Consider the following 24,285-nt stretch of genomic DNA (forward strand, 5'->3'; position numbering starts at 1 on the left):
CTTGTTTGAGGGCTTTGCTGATGTCTCTCCGGCTGTAGTTGTTTTGTTGTAGTGTTCTACGAAGATGGTCCATTTCTGCAGGCAAGTTGTTGATATCGGAAATGACTATGGCGCGATGTAGTAGACTAGTCAGGACGGACTTCTTCTGCGAAGGGTGGTGGAGGCTGAGTGCATTCAGGTACAGATCTGTGTGCGTCGGCTTTCTATACACGCCATGTCCGAGAGTACCATCTGCTTTCCTGTGTATGTGGATATCCAGGAACGGCATTGTTATTACCAATTATTTTTGGAAAAGCGAAAATTAACAGAAAAATTTTGGCTACAGATTTATTATTACGTTTATATTATATTATATTAATATTATATTATATTATATTATATTATATTATATTATATTATATTATATTATATTATATTATATTATATTATGTGAAAAGTGTGTTGATAACGGATGTACTCGAATTAGAAAGTTTTTAATTTGTTGTGGGAGCTCTTGAATCTCAGGAGGAACAACTTTTACAACAGCGCAACATAATCTGCTTGGCTCATTACCCAATTTTTTTGCATTGCATTTATTGCATATATATTTTATGTATTTTAACACGATTCAATTGAGCATAGTTAAAATTTGAATTATTGAATTATAAAATAATGGATTGCTAAGCTAACGTACTATTACTGCATACTAAATCAATACACTCTCGTTGTTCGTTAATTCTTTGATATAAAAATGAATATGTTCATAAACATTATTTTAAGAAATACAGGAAATGAATATACAGAATAACCTATCAAGTTTTCTGTGCATAAGAAGCTATTTTAATCTTACCTGTCCTCAATTCACTCACAAGTTACTGCAATAACATTATAGCATTATGTCCATACAGAGAAACTACACTTTCCAATGATGAAATAATAATTCATTATACAAATCGGTTAATTTAGCTTCCTATATTACTTCATACAAACACAGAAACATTTTCTGTAGGCTATGATTCATAGCTTTCGATTGTTGTTGACCAAGGCTCCTTATAGACGAAGTCATTTGTTTATTTCATTACACGGCCTTAGATGGCAGTTATTTCAATTTTAAAACTCATTCATCTCATTAAATATCAGTCCTATCAAAATGTTTCAAAGAATAAAACTTATCGAAAATGATTTTTAAAGAAAGTTTTGTTATGTAACATTTTTCATAAAAATCAATAATAAGCTATATATTTCAATTTATTTAATTCAGGCCCCCTTATAACCCCCCTTTTAAATAATGTATTTTGAATGCCATATAGCCTATAATCTAAGTTACAACGAACTTAATTTATATTCCAATTTTCATCGAAATCCGTTCAGCCATTATCGCGTGAAAAGGTAACAAACATACAGACAGACAGACAGACAGACAGACAGACATACAAACAAAAATTTCAAAAAAGCGATTTTCGGTTTCAGGGTGGTTAATTATATATGTTAGGATTAATTATTTTTGGAAAATCGAAAATTACCAGAAAAATTTCGACTACAGATTTATTATTAGTATAGATTTGTTGCTGTGTTTTAGTATACATTTTGAAAATATTTTTAAATGTATTTATATATTTTAACTCATTAATTTCTGTACTTTAACATATATTATGCAATTTAGGTACAAATATCTTTGTCTGAAGATGCCCACAATATGGCGAAAACGTTCATAAGAAAAATAAATATGTTAACAAAATATTTTGTGCGAGATCGTGCGTATTTGCTTGTTTTCCGCACAGAACCAATACGCGGTAAGTGTAAAATATCACATTCAGTATTCCCAACGTAACACACATAACAATTTCCCTCTTCTTACCGCTTAAGCGCGACATTCATTTTACTGCTTTAGGCTTTTAACATATTATTTTTAGAGACGTTTAACATAGTAATAATTATAAATTGGAAACTTACCACTGCAATTTCACCTAAATTGCAATGTTAATTATTGTTTTCAAATATTTGCAAAAATTAAGTAAAGTCTACTACTCCACGAAACTTATTGCATTCCTGATACAAGTAACATTAAGGAAGCCGTGAAAAAATCAACTAGATTCCAGTTGCCGATGTTATTACTACAATATGTTAAATAAATAATATTGTTAAAATATTAAAATGAAAAATAAATCATTACATAACCTTACCGTTTGTTTTAAGTTCGCATTTATAGACTGGGGGAAAAAAAAGACAGACGTATATCACGGCCTGCTGGAGTATAGTAAACACAGAAAACATTTTATAGCAACAATGTTAAAGAAAGATATTTTGGTGTTCCGAAGTTGCCGTCATTAAACAGAAACCAACATGGAGATTTCATTGTAACTAATTAGAAATTCGTCTTTCAGGTATGTAATAAACGATCTTCGCACAAAATAATGTACGATACACGAGCGGTATGTTTGTTTTCATGTTCTCGGAAATTAAAAAAGCTCAACTACGTTTCGCTTTTTCAATATTTTCCTCGACCATGGAAACGTCAACATACCGTTCTTGTAACGCATATTACTATTTTAAGTTAACATCGTAATAAGTCAAGACGGAAAATTAACAAAAAACTATATTATCTCTTTATCAGAAATTTCTTTGGCAACCGCCCAGTGGAATTTTAAATTTATTTAACCGGTTGCATACATAAAGGTATGTTCATTGTGCCCTATTTTTTTGCATTTGTATCTTTTATAATTTCTGAGAAAATTGCTCCCAAAATTGAGGAATTTAATGTTATGAGATATGACAGTACAGTCTCCGCTTAAGAAGGACACTTACTGAATGTGAGTTTGGACTTGCCCTTTCCTTTGATTGGTAGCACTAAGAATCTTCCATCCATTTCGTAGTCGGATTCCAAAGTCGCGAAGGGCAATACGCCATCCGCAGATATAGTACCCTTGTCGATGTCTGCTCTGTGGAGCAAAAAGCAAATGTATGTACGTAGGTTTACAGGACTGAATGAATTATAAAAAACATATGCACGTAGGTTTACAGTAGTGAATGAATTATAGGACACATATATACGTAGGTTTACAGGACTGAATGAATTATAAAACATATATGCACGTAGGTACTTTTACAGCAGTGAATGAATTATAAAACACATGAATTATAAAACACGTGTGTACGTAGGTTTACAGCAGTGAATGAATTATAAAACACATGTGCACGTAGGTTTACAGCAGTGAATGAATTATAAAACACATGAATTATAAAACACATGTTCACGTAGGTTTACAGCAGTGAATGAATTATAGAAGATATATGCACGTACGTTTACAGCAGTGAATGAATTATAGAACACATATGCACGTAGGTTTACAGCAGTGAATGAATTATAAAACACATATGCATGTAGGTTTACAGCAGTGAATGATTTATAAAACATGTGCACGTAGGTACTTTTACAGCAGTGGATGAACTATAAAACACATGTGCACGTAGGTTTACAGCTGTGAATGAATTATAAAACACATAAATTATAAAACACATAAATATATAAAACACATGTTTACGTAGGTTTACAGCAGTGAATGAATTATAAAACACATGTGCTCGTAGGTTTACAGCAGTGAATGAATTATAAAACACATGTGCATGTAGGTTTACAGCAGTGAATGAATTATAAAACACATGTTTACGTAGGTTTACAGCAGTGAATAAATTATAAAACACATGTGCACGTGAATGAATTGAAAAAAGAAAATTCCTACTGCTACAATCTATGTTCGTTTTATTATGCTACAAAATAGTTTGAAATTGTTACGTTTTGGTTTATACGAAGATAATTAAAATCTCTTATTCATAGCCAGGAGATAGACCCCTCGTTTGAAATACTATTACACAGGATGAAGTGTAAGTAATGTCATTAATTTCTTTAATATATTTCAAATAATGAAGTTTAATATAATTTTGTTCATTTTTGGTTCCTTTTCGAGATAAAAATTCTTTTATATGAAATATTTCATAGCTTGTTTTGGGAAAATTATTGATTAATTTCCTAATATGCTCAGTCAATTTAAGAGAGCAGAATATTATGATAATATACGATTGAAAGAGTGTTAGTTTTGTCCCTTAAATGTGTAGAAAATTGTGAGCAAATGTAACTTTTCGTTCTGCAAAGAAATTTTAAATTGTTACATTTGTTCTGATCGTATTTCTGCACATTTAAAGGCTAAAACTAAAATTCTTTCAGTCATGTATTATCATTTATCATAACACAATGCTCTCTTAAATTTACTGAGCATAGTGGGAATTAAATCAATGGTTTTCCCAAAGCACGCTATGAAATATTTCATATGAAACAATATATCTCGAAGAGGAAGTAAAAAGGAATAAAATTCTATTCAACTTTTTTTTTTTAATATCTCGAAGTATAACCCACTGAAATGAATAACATTACTCACTGTTTACTCTATATAATTCCTAAGTATTGTAGAAAGTCTGTGCATGACATTTTATACCAATAATGTACTCGTACCTGCTGCTGTTCCAGACTGTACTTTGTCATACGTCTCTATCTTAGACTAGACGGCAGTTCGGAAGGCGGTCGGCTGCTATATGCGCCGTAGCATTTCTGGCATGTGACGTCACAAGCTTGTACAGTAGAACCAATCGTAATCAGTCTGTAAAAAGTACTTTCCAAGTTCGTTTCAGCCACTGGCGTGGCTCAGTCGGTTAAGGCTCTTGCCTGTCGGTCTGAAGTTGCGTCCGGGCGCGGGTTCGATCCCCGCTTGGGCTGATTACCTACTTGGGTTTTTTCCGAGGTTTTCCCCAACCTTAATGTGAATGCAAGGTAATACATTGAATAAGTAAAAGTAACATTTACTGTGTGTGTAAGGTAAATAAATGGAAGAAGAGACTGTAAAAAGACAAGTATTGTACAGGCAGGTGCGAAAAATATTGTTTAAAGTGTATAATTATTTTTATGCTCGACCATGCCGAAACGTAGTAATTATACACCTGGTAGCAGACCTTTAATGCATGTCATTAAAGTACACCTACTCATTAAAGGTCAGGTCTTTCAGCCAATGACGACTCAGGTTACAACTGTTCAGCCAATGACAGGTCAGCTTTCTACCGTTATAAAACCGCAAGTATCGATTATTCTCGGATATGCAATCGAAAGAGAATTAGCGAAAAGTCACGGAGGCTGGAAATCCAATACTGTCGCAGAAGGTTATGTTCTGTAACTATAATAATTAGCGTTAATTGTAAATAACATTCAAATAAATTCAATTTGTCATCTCGTTTTTCAATGTCTAATTTAATTTCAATGTTATCTCTGTAGGTTCTTATGGCCTAGCAAGGTCAATGTGGATATCTGTTCCTCGGAAAAAATCAATACTTTCGCGTCTGCGCACATCTCACAACATACTGAACATTACTGAAGGTCAGATACAATTAAAATTAATAATATCAAGTTAGAAATATGGTCGAGCATAAAAAGTCGTATGAAACTCTCCTATAATGGTAATTAAGAAGCTCGTATGAAAATTATGAAACTCGCTTGCGCTCGTTTCATAAATATCCATACTCATTTCTTAATTACCTTCATTATAGGCTCGTTGCATAATGTACTATTAAAACATTGACAAGCAGAACGCTGCCGGCCATCTTCATGCTGGCTGCAACGTTGCCAACGTGCAAGAAACGACTGCAGAAGCATGTGATGTGAGATTGAGAACCGTGCAAAGAATATTGTTAGTGAAGGAAACAGGGTTTGTTTGGTGTCATGCTTACAGTAATCAACGGCTAAGGTCATTATTGTCTTTTGATGATTTAAATTCTCTCCTGCGCTATTTGTACCGCACGTGCGCGTGAAGTACGATGTGGCAATGCTGTACGCTGCCTTGCTCTCTCTATCTGTCTCTCTCGACGCAAACGCTAGCAGACTACCGCCTTCCGAATTGCCGTCGACTCTAGTATTATGTTACTCTGTTAGAAAGCTCTGAAATATTGTGAACTGTAACCGCAGAACTCCATGCAATCTATTGATGAGTTTGTTTACCTCACTGTAAAAATGTTAACTCCACTGAGGCCTTTAGCTACGGCGTTGTTCAGGTCGAGTTTGATGTTGACAGGACGATTGATGCCGTCACGGATTGTGATTTGTGTAATATCCAGCGGGTCCAACGGCAGCATCTGCAGACTGGGTAGTCCTGTTCCGCAACACACTCGTATTATGTTAATTCAATTCAATTCAATTCAATTCAATTCAATTTATTAAGCCATTAAACATACAGTGATAGGCTTCGTCACAAAAAAAACATACATTTTAAAATACACATATAATTGAAAACAGTAATTAGAATGAAAACACAAAACATTTTGAAACTCTAAAATTAATTAAAACACTTAATTCTTATATAATAACTGTAACTAATTTAAATAACTTTATTTATTAAAAACCAATTTCATATGAATTTATGTAAAGAAACTCATCTACAGAGTAGAAAGGATTAATTAAAAGCCAATTATAAAATCTAGCTTTGAAACTATTGGTTGGTAACTTATAATATTGACTGGGAACCTTATTATATAATTTTATCCCCATGACAGAAAAATTTGTACTAGTTTTATGTAATCTACAGTATGGGATATTAATTTGTTCACTATTTCTAAATTCATGATCATGTATATTGGCTATTAATGAGTAATTGTCTATATTTGGAATTCCTTGTCACAAACTATTAGGGGCTGCAAGACAATAAACACCTTTAAGAACAGCTTAAAAGATAACCTTATTAGCAGGGAACGGATTTATATGGACTAAAAATATATGAAATATGTAAATATATATGTAGTTATTTTTACCAAAATATGGAATTAAATATGGATTTTTACCAAAATATGGAATTAAATATGGACTTAAAATTATAAAAAAATGACTATGTACGTTAAATATTGGTACATTTTAATCAAACTAAACAAAAAATATAATGGACGTACCTTATCTTCCAATGTAGTTTCAACAAAACACAATTTTTATTGTCTGTTACCATAACAATAGGTTACAAACATTTCTTTCAAGTGCTGAAAAGTGAATCTTCTTCTATTGTCTCTGAGGATAGATTTATACTGACTAAAAGAGCGTTCGACGTCACAAGAAGTAACTGGTACATAATTCAATTTCACAATGTCTGCTGGGGATAAGTCCAAGTTAATCTTCACTGTTGATTCACCACTCATCACAGCAACAACCTTTTGTAGTTCTTCATATCCAGGGTTTTTTGAAAGTACAGTGTCCACCTTAGCTCTTACTGCATCTGCAACTTTACCTCTACCACGATTCAGTTGTTCCACAGTACTATTTATAATTTCAAAACTTTCAGATAGTGAAAGGTGCCTATTTTGGAGACTTTTGAGCGTTTTTATGATGCATGAAAATGTATGCTGAATGTGAGCTAAGTCATTCTTCACACTTATGTCACAGGTAACTGTTTTCGCAGTATCAATTGAGACTGCATCTTCAGAGTCCAATGCAAGGAGAACATTGTTAATAGAGTCTATATGTTCGGCATAATATTCAACTGCTTCTAGCCATGTACCCCATCTAGTTAAAATTGGCTTTGGTGGCAATGGAATTTCAGGGTACATTTCTTTCAACACGTTAACTCTACTGGGAGCTTTGAGAAATACTTTTTTCACTGATGAAATCAACAAATCTACTTTAGGGAAATTGTCTCTGACCACTTCTGCCACACGATGAAATGCATGCGCCACACAAGTAAAATGAGTCAATTTAGGATATACAACAGATAATGCTTGTCCAGCTTTGACCATATAAGGGGCAGCATCGCTAATAAAGAATAACACATTATCGTACATAATACCCTTTGGCCACAGGATACCCATAGCTTCGTTGAACAGTTTAACTATAGTTTTGTTATTGCACTTTTCTAGAACATCACAATGTAAAAGAATTCGTTCAGAATATTGTTCACTTAACAAACCGATAACTACATTACCAACAAGTCTACCTTCTTTGTCGGGAGTCTCATCAATGGAAACCCAAATTGAACTATCTTTAATTTCATCTCTTATCTTCTGTATTGTCTCATCGTAGATGGATGGAGCATACGTCTTCCTAAGTGTTGACTCATCCGGGATTGTATGTTGAGTATATTTTTCAAGGAATTCCCTGAAGACCTTATTCTTTAGTTTGTAGAGAGGAATATCAGCAGAGATGAGAGAACGGCACAGGTCGATGTTAAACTCAGATCTTACATTCGATGTTGTTGGTTGTGTTAAAAACAATTGTCTCTGCTTGGAATTTAGTTGTTTGTTGGCCTGATGTTTACTAGTTGTAATGTGTTGTTGCACCAGGAACTTTTGTGTAGATGATACTGCACACTGACACAAATTACAAAATAATATTTTATTGTCAGTTGATAAACCATCTTCTTTAAATTCTGAAATGTAACTTGTTAGTTTTGATTTTAAATTGACTGAATGACGTACTTTTGGCATATTTACCGTCTTTATAGTATGATTTACAAAACTGAACCTATGTGTACTCTGACTGGCATTTAACTGTTGAGCTGCACAACTGAAGTCTGTTAAAAATTTTAAATTAAATTAATACAGTTTTGTAACTTACTTTCCCATTGTTGATAGGACTGCTAATTTTCAAATAACTCTGATGTTAAAGGGATTACTGAACATGTGTTTAAATCTCTATTGTTGAAATGTATTTTTAAAAGTTAATGGAATTTTGTTTTGTTTTATTGTTAAACCTAATATAATATGGACTGTTTTATATGAAATATGGAAAATATATGGAAATTAACGAAAATATGTACTAAACTCTAAAATATGGAAAAATATGGAAAATAAAAGTAGGATTTTTCAACCCTACACATTGTGAAACATAAAGATAATGCAAAATATAAATTATATTAGCTTTATAAGTAAATATGTATTTACATATAAATCCTTTCCCTGCTTATTAGCATTTCACTCCAATCATACTGATTTAAACTATCACTGACTACATTGTTACTTTTTTCTTTAGACATCATCCTGATTGTGCTGTATTTTAATTGTCTCGTAATAATCTCTTTCTATTATCTAATATTATTTGAAATATATTAACATTCTATGTATTTTAGTTTAATTCTGCTACACAGTTTATTTCAGTGTTTAATTAATAGTTCATAGTATTTTGTTGTTTAATTTGTAAATAACTTTTGTATACATGTAACTCTCATCTCAATCAAATTGTTGGATTCTTTGTAAGTTCATGCATATGTATATACACTTTTTGCTGGTTGAGTGGAAGAGAAGGCCTTACGGCCTTAACTCTGCCAGCTAAAATAAATCATTATTATTATTATTATTATTATTATTATTATTATTATTATTATTATTATATTTTGTCGAGTGTAAAGGACTAGGTCGTATATATATAAATTTATGACAGTTAATATCTGTGATTGTTTGAAAAGAGGTCGACAATGTTGAAGATAGTTTGATTGACATTAAATTCTAATGGCTTTCTTTTGCAAAATCAAGACACTCCCAATTTTGCTACCATTTCCCCAGAAAATTAAGGCATACCTAATTATCGACTGAAAGAACGAAAAGTAGGCACATCTTAAATAATTTTGAGAAACACAAGTCACTAATTTCTTTAATAAATATATAACTCTTGATAATTTTGTGCATATACGAGATTCGATATGTTTTTCCAATGTTAAACTGGAGTCTATAAAAAGTCCTAGAAATTTGGTATAGTTTTGTATGTTGTCCTTTTTTATTACATGATTTAGGGTAAAAGTTATGTTGATAGTCTTTTCTTTATTAAGCAAGAAACCATTAGATTCAAACCATAAAGCCATCTGTGATAGAATATCATTGGTTAGAGCATGTAATTCATTCAGAGTAGAGCTAGAACATAAGAATGTAATGTCATCGGCTTTAATGAGTTTAGGAAGGTCATCTGTGTTATGTTATGATTACAATATAAAATACACAATGTGGCATCTAAATAAAACTGGTAAATTTAACTTCAAGTATCATGCGTCGCCTGATTAATATCTCAAATTGTACCAGCCTAACAGTTACGAAATGACTAACTATCGTGTCTGTAACATGCATGTATTGGAGAAACTGTTGTCAGTAGTAAAATGAACCATTAAATTTAATAAGGTGAACAAGTAATGGGGAAAAATGTCGAAGTTGCAACTTAGAAGGCCTACCTCATGTTACATTGTACCCGTATTATACCGACTATATAGTGAGGTTACTTAACGATCACGTACTCACCAGGCTTCAGCTCCCTGATGGACTTCTCAATGGCGTTCCTCAGGCAGTTGTCGAGGTTCGGGTCCTTCCTCTTGCACAGCGGGAACGACTCCGCTGTGGAGACAAATATCAACGCTGTTACTAGACAATTAGTACAAGGGTGGTTAGTTGGTTAGATGTTTTGGTTTGCTTGATTTAGTTGCTTTGGGTTTGCTTTACTTTGGGTTGGCTTTGGGGTTGGGTTGCTCTGATTTGGAGTTTGGGTTGCGTTGCTTTGCGTCGACTTTGGGTTGGATTGCCTTGGAATTGGATTGTTTTGAGTTGACTTAGACTTGGGTTGCTTTAGTTTTGGAGTTGGGTTATTTTGGTTGGCTCGATTTGCCTTGGAGTTACTTTGCTTTGGGTTGACTTGGGGTTGAGTTACTTTGAGTTGACTTGGGGTTGAGTTACTTTGGGTTGACTTGAGGTTGAGTTACTTTGGGTTGACTTGAGGTTGAGTTACTTTGGGTTGACTTGAGGTTGAGTTACTTTGGGTTGACTTGGGGTTGAGTTCCTTTGGGTTGACTTGGGGTTGAGTTCCTTTGGGTTGACTTGCGGTTGAGTTCCTTTGGGTTGACTTGGGGTTGAGTTCCTTTGGGTTGACTTGAGGTTGAGTTACTTTGGGTTGACTTGGGGTTGAGTTCCTTTGGGTTGACTTGAGGTTCATTTACTTTGGGTTGACTTGAGGTTGAGTTACTTTGGGTTGACTTGGGGTTGAGTTCCTTTGGGTTGACTTGGGGTTGAGTTACTTTGGGTCGACTTGAGGTTGAGTTACTTTGGGTTGACTTGGGGTTGAGTTCCTTTGGGTTGACTTGAGGTTGAGTTCCTTTGGGTTGACTTGAGGTTGAGTTACTTTGGGTTGACTTGAGGTTGAGTTACTTTGGGTTGAATTGAGGTTGAGTTACTTTGGGTTGACTTGAGGTTGAGTTACTTTGGGTTGACTTGGGGTTGAGTTACTTTGGGTTGACTTGAGGTTGAGTTACTTTGGGTTGACTTGAGGTTGAGTTACTTTGGGTTGACTTGAGGTTGAGTTACTTTGGGTTGACTTGAAGTTGAGTTACTTTGGGTTGACTTGAGGTTGAGTTACTTTGGGTTGACTTGGGGTTGAGTTCCTTTGGGTTGACTTGGGGTTGAGTTACTTTGGGTTGACTTGAGGTTGAGTTACTTTGGGTTGACTTGGGGTTGAGTTCCTTTGGGTTGACTTGAAGGTGAGTTACTTTGGGTTGACTTGAGGTTGAGTTACTTTGGGTTGACTTGAGGTTGAGTTACTTTGGGTTGACTTGAGGTTGAGTTCCTTTGGGTTGACTTGGGGTTGAGTTCCTTTGGGTTGACTTGAGGTTGAGTTCCTTTGGGTTGACTTGAGGTTGAGTTCCTTTGGGTTGACTTGAGGTTGAGTTACTTTGGGTTGACTTGGGGTTGAGTTCCTTTGGGTTGACTTGGGATTGAGTTCCATTGGGTTGACTTGAGGTTGACTTCCTTTGGGTTGACTTGGGGTTGAGTTACTTTGGCTTGACTTGAGGTTGAGTTCCTTTGGGTTGACTTGGGGTTGAGTTCCTTTGGGTTGACTTGGGGTTGAGTTCCTTTGGGTTGACTTGAGGTTGAGTTCCTTTGGGTTGACTTGGGGTTGAGTTCCTTTGGGTTGACTTGAGGTTGAGTTCCTTTGGGTTGACTTGAGGTTGAGTTCCTTTGGGTTGACTTGAGGTTGAGTTCCTTTGGGTTGACTTGGGGTTGAGTTCCTTTGGGTTGACTTGAGGTTGAGTTCCTTTGGGTTGACTTGGGGTTGAGTTACTTTGGGTTGACTTGAGGTTGAGTTCCTTTGGGTTGACTTGGGGTTGAGTTACTTTGGGTTGACTTGAGGTTGAGTTCCTTTGGGTTGACTTGGGGTTGAGTTCCTTTGGGTTGACTTGGGGTTGAGTTCCTTTGGGTTAACTTGAGGTTGAGTTCCTTTGGGTTGACTTGGGGTTGAGTTCCTTTGGGTTGACTTGAGGTTGAGTTCCTTTGGGTTGACTTGGGGTTGAGTTCCTTTGGGTTGACTTGAGGTTGAGTTCCTTTGGGTTGACTTGAGGTTGAGTTCCTTTCAGTTGACTTGGGGTTGAGTTACTTTGGGTTGACTTGAGGTTGAGTTCCTTTGGGTTTGGCTTGGGGTTGAGTTACTTTGGGTTTGGCTTGGGGTTGAGTTCCTTTTGGGTTGACTTGGGGTTGAGTTACTTTGGGTTGACTTGGGGTTGAGTTCCTTTGGGTTGACTTGGGGTTGAGTTTCTTTGGGTCGAGTTGAGGTTGAGTTCCTTTGGGTTTGGCTTGGGGTTGAGTTACTTTGGGTTGACTTGAGGTTGAGTTTCTTTGGGTTGACTTGGGGTTGAGTTTCTTTGGGTCGAGTTGAGGTTGAGTTCCTTTGGGTTCGGCTTGGGGTTGGGTTGCTTTGGGTTTGTGTTGACTTGGGGTTGGTTTGGTTTAGTTTCCTTTGGTTTGGTTTGGTTTCGTTCTGGTGTTTGAAATGAAAGTTGGATTAATTGGGCCCTCGGAACGACGAGTAGGTGGCTTGCTTATTGGAATGATGTGAAATTTTGGAATTTTCCAATATTTCGTAAATATTGTAATATCAAAGATTAGCGATTATGATTAGAAAACACAAGGATATGGGAAACCATCAGTTACGTCTGCCACAGCTATTCTCCGGGCCTGGTCGTCAAATACAATGTGGGGTGTGTGACAACGATATCTTCAGTTTCGAATATTCCTCAGAGGGAGAGATATCTCAAACAAAAGTTTAATAGAATTTTACTCTTTTTTGGTTCCTTTCCGAGATAAAAAAAGTTTTTTAATGAATCATTTCATGGAGTGTTTCGGGAAAACCATTCATTAACTCCCAATATGCTCAGTTAATTTAAGAGGGCAATGTATTATTACGAGCAGAATAAATGATACAAAGAAATTTAGTTTTGTCCTTTAAATGTACAGAAATTTGATCCGAAGATATGTAACATTTTAAAATTAATTTTCAGAATGAAAAGTTACATTTGCTCAGATCAAATTCCTACACATTTAAAGGACATTTAAAACTAAAATTCTTTCAGTCATTTATCATCATAATACACCGCTCTCTTAGTTGACTGAATATATTGCAAACTAATTGAGTAGCTTACCGAAAACAAGCTATGAAATATATCACATACAGGGGCGGATGCAAGGGGGGGGGGATTAAGGGGATATATCCCCTCCCGAAATTTTGAGAAAAATACGAAACAAGAAACAAAAATAAAATTAATTTTAATTCGTGAATGTACGTAGGAATTAGAGAGTTTTCCACGTAAATTCTCTTTGCTAAAGCGTTAAATTCCAAGACCTGCAGGGAGACAAACACAGCGTCCTTACTTCAAGACAGAGAGTCATTTTCCTTCTCTTCTTACACTATTTCATTAGTCAGCTCAAGGACAGGTTTTTAAATCATAAGGGAATCCTAAAGTCCACACAGACTTTACTGCCTAAAAACATAGTGCGAGCATCAGATGAAGTTTTAGAAACTGCTGTTGAGGCTGAAGTGATCAGTGACCCAATGATGTTGATACATCACCAGAATCTTTCTTCAATGAATTGAAGATGTGGAGAAGAAATTTCCTTGATCAAAAAAATCTTCACCTAATAACTACTGATTTTATACCATATTTGAACAGGTGCAATGAAATTATTTTTCCCTGCACTCGCAAGGCGCTGAAACTTTTCTGCACATTGCCTGTAACTACAGCAACACCAGAACGGTCGTTCTCAACTTTGCGGTATTTGAAGACTTACTTGAGGAACACGATGAGAGCAGACAGATTAAATGGACTGGCCTTGATGTATGTACATAAAAATGTAGAAGTAAAAGCTCATGAAGTACTGGATGAAATGTCTAAGAAAACTCATCACCTTCTTCTGCAAATGTCATTCTGTCATTGTTTTTGTATTGCAGTCATTGTGAATGTTAAAATTAAAAAATTATGGTTTATTTAACAACGCTCGCAATTGCCGAGGTTATATCAGCGTCGCCGGTGTGCCGGAATTTTCTCCCTCAGGACTTCTTTTACATGCCAGTAAATCGACTGATATGAGGCCTGTCGCATTTAAACACACTTAAATGCCATCGAGCTGGGTTGGGGTAGAACCAGCAACTTCGAGCACAGAAAGCTATACCGACTACGCTACTCAGGCCAATTTGTAAATGTTTGTGACTCGGAAACAAATTGTGAGTATATAAACTTATTTCTCATTAATCCATTTTTACTATCTCCTCAAATCCCTCCCCGAAAAAAAATCCTGCGTCCGCCCCTGATCATATAATATTTCTTTTCTCGAAGAAGGAGCAAAAAAAGAGCAAAATTTTATTAAAAGCTTTTGTTTGAAATATCTCAAAGAATAACGCCCTGAAATCAATGACATTACTTACGATTTATCCTGTATATAAATCTTTAAAAATGATTGTCATGCCTATACTCCGCATCTTGATGAAGGTTTCGTTAAACATCGCGTTTTCCGTCCCTGAACTCACCTGTGAGCACTGTTGCCAACTCTGAATTCCATAATCCGCTGCACGAGCTTAAAAAAACTACTAAACTGTAGTTAAAAAAAAAACTCCAGATTTTTCTTAACACATCACTTCCAAATTTGAAATACAAACTATACAGTTTTAGGAACTGGAGAATTTTATAAAAATGTAGACTAAATTACGGAAAGTGTGTATCACTTTGTAGACTATGTTCTATCCAAAGTCGTATGGACAATTAAATCTGAATACTCGTATTTTGTATTCAATATACCTATCACTTTACACCATTTACACCGATCTTTCCAGCTATCACCGGCAACTTCTTCCACCCTATCTTTCAACAGGTTTTTTTTTTTCTTTTTTCTTTTTCCCGCACACATCTCTAAACTTTAGATCGTATGGAGTTTTACGGGGCATATTTCTTCAAAATTGGATGGAAAAGCTCAAGAATATACTGGACACTTCGGAAACAATCACATTCACTATCACACCAGTCGGTTCATAATCTGATTTCACACTGAGCTGGAGACGTGCCTGCCAATATGGTTTTAAATTTTAAGTATGTCTGTGTTACGAAAACTATAATATGGAATGATAAATAATATATCATAATATGTTATCATTAGGGAAAGGGATTTGGAGTATTATAAAGAATGGTGAAACGTAGTATAGATATTCGTAGATCAGTGACTGTCAAGCGAGCTGCGTCACAGAGCATGGACGAGTACAGTTCACTTCATACAAACTTACACGCAACATGCTGTAAACGTATTTCAGAATAAACATATGGAATAGTTTAATGACATATAGTGGCCTACATACATAATCTGTATTTCACTTTGAACTACATGTGTTTTTCTTGGCAACGCACAAAACACCAATAAACAACATTACAAATATACATAATTAAATATCAATCTCTGCGTCCTCGCGTGTCAGGGGAAATATTGATGGCTGATAGTTGTCTTCTGTATGGAACTCGACTCTGAATATGTGTGTTTTTCTGTCAGGAGCGTGCTAAATTAAAACCTTTATTTACAATATCATGAAATATGATAATATGTACACAACGTACACTATAGTATTTAGAATATATTTACAACATAGCCTAATAGAGTATCATTAAATGTTGAACAAAATGCAGAACCAAACGAAATGGCATTTTCAATTAATGCTATGTTTTGGTGATGAAACAATTATTCCTGCTGTGCCTTGTTATAATAAATTGTAAATATCATTTTCAAATTTTCTAAACACAACTTTGCTCTTTTGCAAGGAAGGACATTTTTTTAAGATGGAAAAACTCCGCTCTACATCTGCAGAGACAACTGGAGAGTACTTGAAACAAAATACGTCAATTAAATTCAAATGTTGAATGACGTCATTGGGACACGTGTTTGTTAGTGCATTTGAAATCCGACTGAAAATACTGTACCTATCATTTTTAATCAAAACTCTGTTCATTTTTTCACCAACACGTTTTCCTACTTCACCTTCTACTGCACTCAGTTTATTTACAATAGTACTCATAATATTTATTTGCTCAACTAGTTCTACTCCTGACTGTACTAATCGAATAATGGCATCCGGTAAATATAAAAAATTTGACTTAATATCCATGATTTCTTTTTTGATTATTCTATCATTTAGCAGTTCCTGGCATATTTGAATCGCAGTCGAAAGACTGGACCACTTTCTTCACAGATTGGAGGTGATGTGCGTATTAATAATTATTGCAAGCTTCTAACCATGACCCCCATCTCTTAAGAACTGGAAATGGGGGAAGCGATAATTTAGGGAATTGTTTCCTGAATTTTGATACTCGATCTTAGCTTTTACAAATATAGTCTTTCAATTTTGTATTGTTAGTTGGTTTCACTTTCGGCATTGTACCCGCACTTCACTACGCTGAACTGCAAACCTGCATGTTGAAGTTCTTATGCGACAACTGTCCCGTTCACCTGTTGTTGACGTGCAGAGATCTGCGAGTATGTCATGGAGGGGAGGACTTGGTATGAAGGGTTGTAAACAAATGACTGTAGATGCCAATACTAGCTTTTACTACTCCAAATTCCGTTCCCTAGTTATCATAAATGAAAATAATAATTCAGTTCATTATCTACTCTTTATGATTAAATATATCACTTCATTTACAAAAACAGTGCATACATGATTAGACTAAGAGTTTAACAAAATGTGGCACACCTTATTTGTACAACAACAATGGACGAGGCAGAAAATGGGCGTGGTTGTATCAAATCGAGTTAACATAAAACTTTTATACTCTCACAACGAAAAATTGTGATAATACCGTATTAAACTCTGGTTTATGATTAACTAATATTGTTGGCCGCAAGTACATATAAAAACAATTATATCTCTACAGAAAAAAAAAAAACTTAAAAATATCGTCTCCTTCTGTCGGAATCATCAAAAAACGCCAAATAAATAGCTAGCCGCTGACGGTAAAATTCTGTAAGCTACAAAACCGCTGACTTGGCAACACTGCGGCTGTGAGCTGCTATCGTGCCCATGTTCACGCCAAGATGTGTTAACACAACGACAGTGAAATGCAGCGGACTTCATTAGACAAATATAAATGTACACACAGTTTCGTGAGCGCGTGGTTACATCCATGATAATTATACATGCTAGCCGCCAGCTAGTGTTACGAAATTACAAGGAGAGAAATCTGAGTATTAATTGTGGCCACCAATTCGAATGTGGCTCTGAAGTGAAATCGATTGTGTCTTGCACACAACCAGTGTCGCCACCTCCAGCTGCAGTGCCTTCCAATTAACTCCCCGCTAGGCAAACATATCTGATATCCACGACGAAAATCCTGTCTTCAATCCCGACTATCCCCAGTGCAACTTGTATTGGGAAAATGTGTTGTGCTAGACTTTTAATTGTAGCTAGTCCACACAATTATCTGCCTCTTTCCATAAAAGGAAACACTGTTTAATCGCTAGTGATGCCCATTTTGATTACCGCGATTCTCTCTTGACAAATATAACTGTCAATTTAACTCAGGGATGTCGAACAGCGCTCTCAAACTGTGAAACGATTAATACTGTTTCCTACCGTAGCTGAGCTGAAACGACAGTCAGTCAGCTCGCTGTAGCAGTGTTCTGTACGCAGTGTGTTTATCAACTCTGGCGGCTGGTATGGATATGGAACGACGATTCAATAGTGAGTGGACAGATAAATATTTATTTCTCTTAAAGAACGGAAATGCACATTGCTTAATATGTAGAAAAGAACTTGGATACATTGGCCATCATAATATTAAAAGGCATTTTAATTCTACACGTCATGCTGAAGCTTAAGGATCAGAAAAGTGATCCGGTTTCACTCGTGAAAAAAAGACTGTAGAAGAATTAAAATCAAGATTGAATTCAGAAAACCTCCCATCATCATCGGGTGTTAGTAGAACGAGCTTGCTTCGTGCTAGCTACAAAATTTGTGAAATTATTGCAATGGCTTCAAATCTATTTACTGACGGAGAATTTGTGAAAGGCTGTCTCACAGCTGTTGCAAAAGGGACATGTCCGGAATACGTTAATGATTTTAAATCTATATGTTTGTCTCGAAATATTTTTGCAGAGCGCGTATCATAAATGGGAGATAACTTGGAGGAACAACTGATAGCAAGAATGAATACTTTCACTTATTACTCACTATAGCTGTTGATAAAAGTACCGACCGGAAAGATATGGCGCAGATAGCTACAGTATATTCATAAGGAGTGTCGAATCAGATTTTAATGTTCATGGAGATCTTGTAGATGTCATTTCACTAAAGAATGGAACTCGAGGAGGAGATATTTTTGAATCTGTAACAAAAACTATGAACAAATTTCAAGTCACGCTAAAAGCAATTAATTTTATACATCAAACAGTTTACGTTTTTGAACCTGAAGTTTGGCTGCTGCAGCACATACAGACTAAGTTGATATTTTAAATAAGATATTAACAACATTATTATTATTATTATTATTATTATTATTATTATTATTATTATTATTATTATTATTTCCGTCACTAACGAACAACATTTACGGAATGACCTAGTGGATAAAACTCTATTATTATTATTATTATTATTATTATTATTATTATTATTATCATCATCATCATCATCATCATCATCATAATTCATCCTCATGTAGGCTACATTCTTTGTTTATCAGAGTTCATCAAGTGCAAATGTAAACTGAGTTCCTAATCAATTGGTAAGATGTATAAAAGTTATCAAAGTACCAGCCGCCGCAGTTTCGCTTTTGTTTACTATCATTCGGCCGAACTGCCAGCTACCTGTGTTCAACCGTTGCACGGTAAGGGGGGAGTGAAGGCTCTGCAGTTCACAGCTCGAGAGCGCTGTTCGACATCCCTGATTTAACTGAAAGACTACAACGTGTTCATAATATGTGTGTCCACTTCATCTACAATACTCGTAAATTTGAGCATATAATGCCATCTTTTGAAGCTCTTTCATGGGTCCGCTTAAAGGAGTCAAGAACAGCATATTATTTATCTGTTCTGGTTAGAACAGACATGTCAGAAATCAGACACTGAAAGTGCAGTGTATGTGCGCGGAACGCCGGTCTGTGAAGATTGCTTCATTCACGTGTTGCTCTTACCAGTTCTTAGCGGGAGGGGTGTACAAGAATCTATTCTGCACTTCTAGTGTTCAATTAAATAGACATTTGGACATTATAAACATACTTAGCAGAAGGAAAAAAACACAATTATTGTCAGTGTCTATATTTGACAATAATTGTAACACAAGAAACAATATACTTTCTCAGTTACAATTCAGAAAGCAGTCGTTTGTAAAGAATCATTTATTTACATGGTTTGTATACAGTATTTGAAGAAAATATAAATATTGCAGTAATTTCGAAACAACAAAAACGAACACAGTATTTCATTTTACGTAGTAGGTACTGATTATTTCAAAGTAATACTCTTTCATTGTTCCTCAAGCATTATTGGGACCATTGGTGCACAAATGTTAAAAGAAATATTTTACTCCCAATTACATGCAATAGGACATTGTGAGGCTTTTACACTGGAATCATTTCCTTGCTGTATATTAATATAAATTCACATTATCATTAATAAATTGGATAAATTAAGCTTGAATTAAAATTCATATATATAGTTTATTTGGAAAACGTTGAGAGCAAGTATCAGCAAGTTGGAAGCGTTACTGAATTAAGTTAAAAGAGTACTTCACAAGCTGTGAAGCGAGGACATTTTCTTTATGTCAGGTTTAAAGGTTTATTAACGTAAGTATATTAAGATAATATAGTAACGTGAGATGGAAAATTCGCCATTATGTATTATTTTCCAGAAAATTTTCCGCCTTACAAATAGCTGCTTTCTCTTTCCCTTACAACCTCAAGACCCTCACATGTCTTCCTCACTCAATATTCTCATCACTTATTAGGTTATCAAATAAAGTTGTAAATCGTCTAACCATTGATGGCTGTGTTAGTACAGACTCCAAAACAACATCACTGTCATGTTTGTCTTGCCGTGAAATAAGAGCTGGCGAATATCATATTTTGAGAACTTTACTAATCTGATTTAAATTCTCACATCACTATTAGGTCAACATGATATGATGAAAGCCTTTCACTTTAAAATAATTACTGTTGGCTGAGGAAAACGTCATAACAGTTATGTTATATGATTCGTGATTTCTCTTCCTCGTTATATCTGTGGACTCCTCACTTTATTTTCCATAACGCATTCACAATCACAGCTCGATGAGCACCCGTACTGATCTGTGTTACTGAAACCAAAGCTGTTCTGGTATTGCAGGTAATGTACAGCCCTGTCGCGTTCCCCTCCAAGCCGATTCACTCCCTCCAGGTAGGGGAATAGGAACTGCACATAGCACAGAGACAAGTGCACAATGTGCAGGGTTTTGGCATGCCTGATTTAGTATATTACTCACTTCTACTCCAAAATATCTGAGAACTCGCTTTGAATATCTTACAACGTTACGGAATCAACATCAGGCTTTATTATCCATTTTCTCGTCACCGTATCTCTTTCTATTCATCCTCTTTCACTGTGTCCGTTTCTAGCCTATGGAACTCCTTACCTCGTCATGTCAGGGATTGCCGAACAGTTAATCAATTTAAATTAAGAATAAACATACTTTTACATGGAATTGATTTGTGAGTGTTAGCAGATTTTTATAGGTTATTCTGTGTGTTTGTACACAAACGATTAGGGAAAAAACGGAAATTTTACTTGAAGCAAGTAGAGCGATCGGTTTGGAAGTAAATGCCGAAAAGACAAAGTATATGATTATGTCTCGTGACCAGAATATTGTACGAAATGGAAATATAAAAATTGGAGATTTATCCTTCGAAGAGGTGGAAAAATTCAAATATCTTGGAGCAACAGTAACAAATATAAATGACACTCGGGAGGAAATTAAACGCAGAATAAATATGGGAAATGCGTGTTATTATTCGGTTGAGAAGCTCTTATCATCCAGTCTGCTGTCCAAAAATCTGAAAGTTAGAATTTATAAAACAGTTATATTACCGGTTCTTCTGTATGGTTGTTGAAACTTGGACTCTCACTCTGAGAGAGGAACATAGGTTAAAGGTGTTTGAGAATAAGGTGCTTAGGAAAATATTTGGGGCTAAGCGGGATGAAGTTACAGGAGAATGGAGAAAGTTACACAACGCAGAACTGCACGCATTGTATTCTTCACCTGACATAATTAGGAACATAAAATCCAGACGTTTGAGATGGGCAGGACATGTAGCACGAATGGGCGAATCCAGAAATGCATATAGAGTGTTAGTTGGGAGACCGGAGGGAAAAAGACCTTTAGGGAGGCCGAGACGTAGATGGGAGGATAATATTAAAATGGATTTGAGGGAGGTGGGTTATGATGATAGAGACTGGATTAATCTTGCACAGGATAGGGACCGCTGGCGGGCTTATGTGAGGGCGGCAATGAACCTTCAGGTTTCTTAAAAGCCATTTGTAAGTAATTCTGTGTGTTTGTATAAATTGTCATTTAGACCTATGAATGTAGAATTAGGATATCAATATTGCATCATTTAATTATGTATTCTGTTTAGTCAATATTTCATTATATGTATATTACTGTACATGAAAATGACTTTTTATTTATTTATTTATTTATTTATTTACTTATTTATTTATTTATTTATTTATTTATTTATTTATTTATTTATTTATTTATTTATTTATTTATTTATTTAACCTGGTAGAGATAAGGCCACCAGGCCTTCTCTTCTCCTCTACCAGGGGATTACAACTACAATATTAAGAATACAATTACAATTATAATTACATTTAATATTGAATTTACAAATACAATAACAATCAAAGTACTAAAAGATTAACAGACTAATAAAGCTAGACAGTTCATTGTAAAAATTAAGAAGAGAGAATTTTTTTTATTAACTAAGTAAAAATTAAACCTACTCTACGCAGTAAGAAAATGCTTAATAATAAATTTCTAAATTATAGAATTTTGAGTGACCACAAGGGTCCTGAATACAATAAACATGTACAATAATGTGATGTGATACATTAAAGAAAAAAGAAAGTTAATTGTTGAAGGCAAATATAAGTTGATTAATTGAAATAGAGATGATGATGTAATATTTGAAGAGAATCTTTATTTTATTTATTTTTTTTTTTTCGTTGTTGGTAACTCTATGGTTGTGCTAACAAATGGAGTTACTTGTCAACAATGTGACGCTGAAGCGTGTGTTCAGGTTACTGCCCAGCGACAGTCCTGATGTATTTTTATATTTGTGATGATTGGTTAATTAATATTAACCCGGCACACTCACACTCACAATCACACTCATATTCATACAAATTTCCAGACTCTAGACACCCATGGAATTCTTCTTCTTCAAGAAAAATTCACCGAGCGCCGAGCCCGGGAATCGAACCCGGGACCTCCTGATCTGGAAGCCAGCAGACCACGGAGGCAGTCAAAGAGAATCCTTGATAATATTTATAAGAATAGACATTACATAATCAAAAGGAATGTGACGTTCCTTAAGATAATTCCATATGAATTTGGAAATAGAACCTCTACTGCCAAACAGCAAACCAATGACGGACCATTGTTTAAGAGGGACGTTGTACTTTTGAGAAAGATACGGCAGACAAGGTTCATATATGGACTTCTTCTCAATATCAACCTCGGTGGCCTGATTTGGGTTTCTTTCGAAACGGATAGTAGGGTCAAGAACAAGAGCCCGTTTTAAGCGTCCGTTGATAGCAATAATGTCTGCCCGTCTAAAAGAACCATCTGATGATACACAATGTACTTCCTCATGAATCTCCCAATTTAAAGTTTTTAACGATGTCGCCAAAGCATGTCGTACGCGATGATGTCTAGCATTGATCAGCATCTCGCTTTTGGGGCATTGTCAAGCACTCCGACAGTCTCTGATGTCACTGGGTAGGGTATTCCACAAACGAGAAAGCGAGATTGTGTATGATGATGAATACGATGATGTCTTATGTGTTGGTATGGCTAGTATGCGGCTATTTTGCGTGCGTGTGAAGAGATTATGATATGATGACAGGTAACTGAAACGGGAGGCAAGGTAGGTAGGTGTAGAGGTGTGAAGGACTTGGAAAAGGAGAACAAGAGAATGAAAATTTCTACGTTCGTTAAGCCGTAGCCAGTTTCGAGTTTGGAAGGATGGGGTAATGTGGTCAGCGCGACGGACATCGCAAACGAAGCGAACACAAGAATTATGATTTTGTATTTAAGTATGACTAAGAGACCGGCATACTGACCCTTACACCACAGAGGTGGTCTAAACCGTGTTACAGTTGCATAAACATGCAACGTTTCTGAACTGCATTTCATGGAATGCAAGTAAATGAGAATCCATGTTTTGAATCCTTTGCGAAGAGCAATTTTCCAATTTTAATTTCCGTTCTACAAATAGATCCCAGCATATCATCTTCAAAGGATAATTGGCGTATCGGATAATTGAAAGTAGTTTATTTTAATTGTGTTTCGCTGTCTGTAATGATCTTAAATAACAGAAAATTATGATAAGAAGTCTATATATAACAAGTTATTTCCGGTTATTGTCATCATTTCCGCTAAATCATCAGGATGGTTCCATGAGGAGCTTGACCTTGTCCACCAACATTATTATGCAGTGTTCGAGAATGGTTTAAGTCGGTTATTTAATGATGTTGTATCAATGACTAGAACTATACTATAATTAAAGTAGTTGATTTTAAATAATAATTCTATCTATTTGCTACTCAGTAATTTGTCATTTATAGCTACATTTTACATCATTTGCTTAAGATACCTATATTTACCTATTTTCTTTTATTTTTATTTTGTATTTTTCATTTATATCTATATCTGTGTCTTTTATTTACATAGTATGTATTTGTCTTTTTTTTTTCATTTTTAAT

General features: G+C 35.2%; 1 protein-coding gene across 1 annotated transcript in view; it reads right to left on the reverse strand.

The window, feature by feature from the left end:
- LOC138714643 (protein takeout-like) overlaps positions 1-24,285 on the reverse strand; it is a 55,108-nt gene that overhangs the window by 13,859 nt on the left and 16,964 nt on the right. Inside the window, exons 2-4 of the mRNA XM_069846692.1 lie at positions 10,276-10,368; positions 6,017-6,167; positions 2,785-2,918 (exon numbers count right to left, since the gene is read on the reverse strand). Coding sequence (XP_069702793.1) covers positions 2,785-2,918; positions 6,017-6,167; positions 10,276-10,368 — 378 coding nt within the window. The remainder of the gene's footprint in view (positions 1-2,784; positions 2,919-6,016; positions 6,168-10,275; positions 10,369-24,285) is intronic.

Source organism: Periplaneta americana, chromosome 15 (genome assembly GCF_040183065.1).
Source record: "Periplaneta americana isolate PAMFEO1 chromosome 15, P.americana_PAMFEO1_priV1, whole genome shotgun sequence".
In the NCBI taxonomy this organism is placed as follows: domain Eukaryota; kingdom Metazoa; phylum Arthropoda; class Insecta; order Blattodea; family Blattidae; genus Periplaneta; species Periplaneta americana.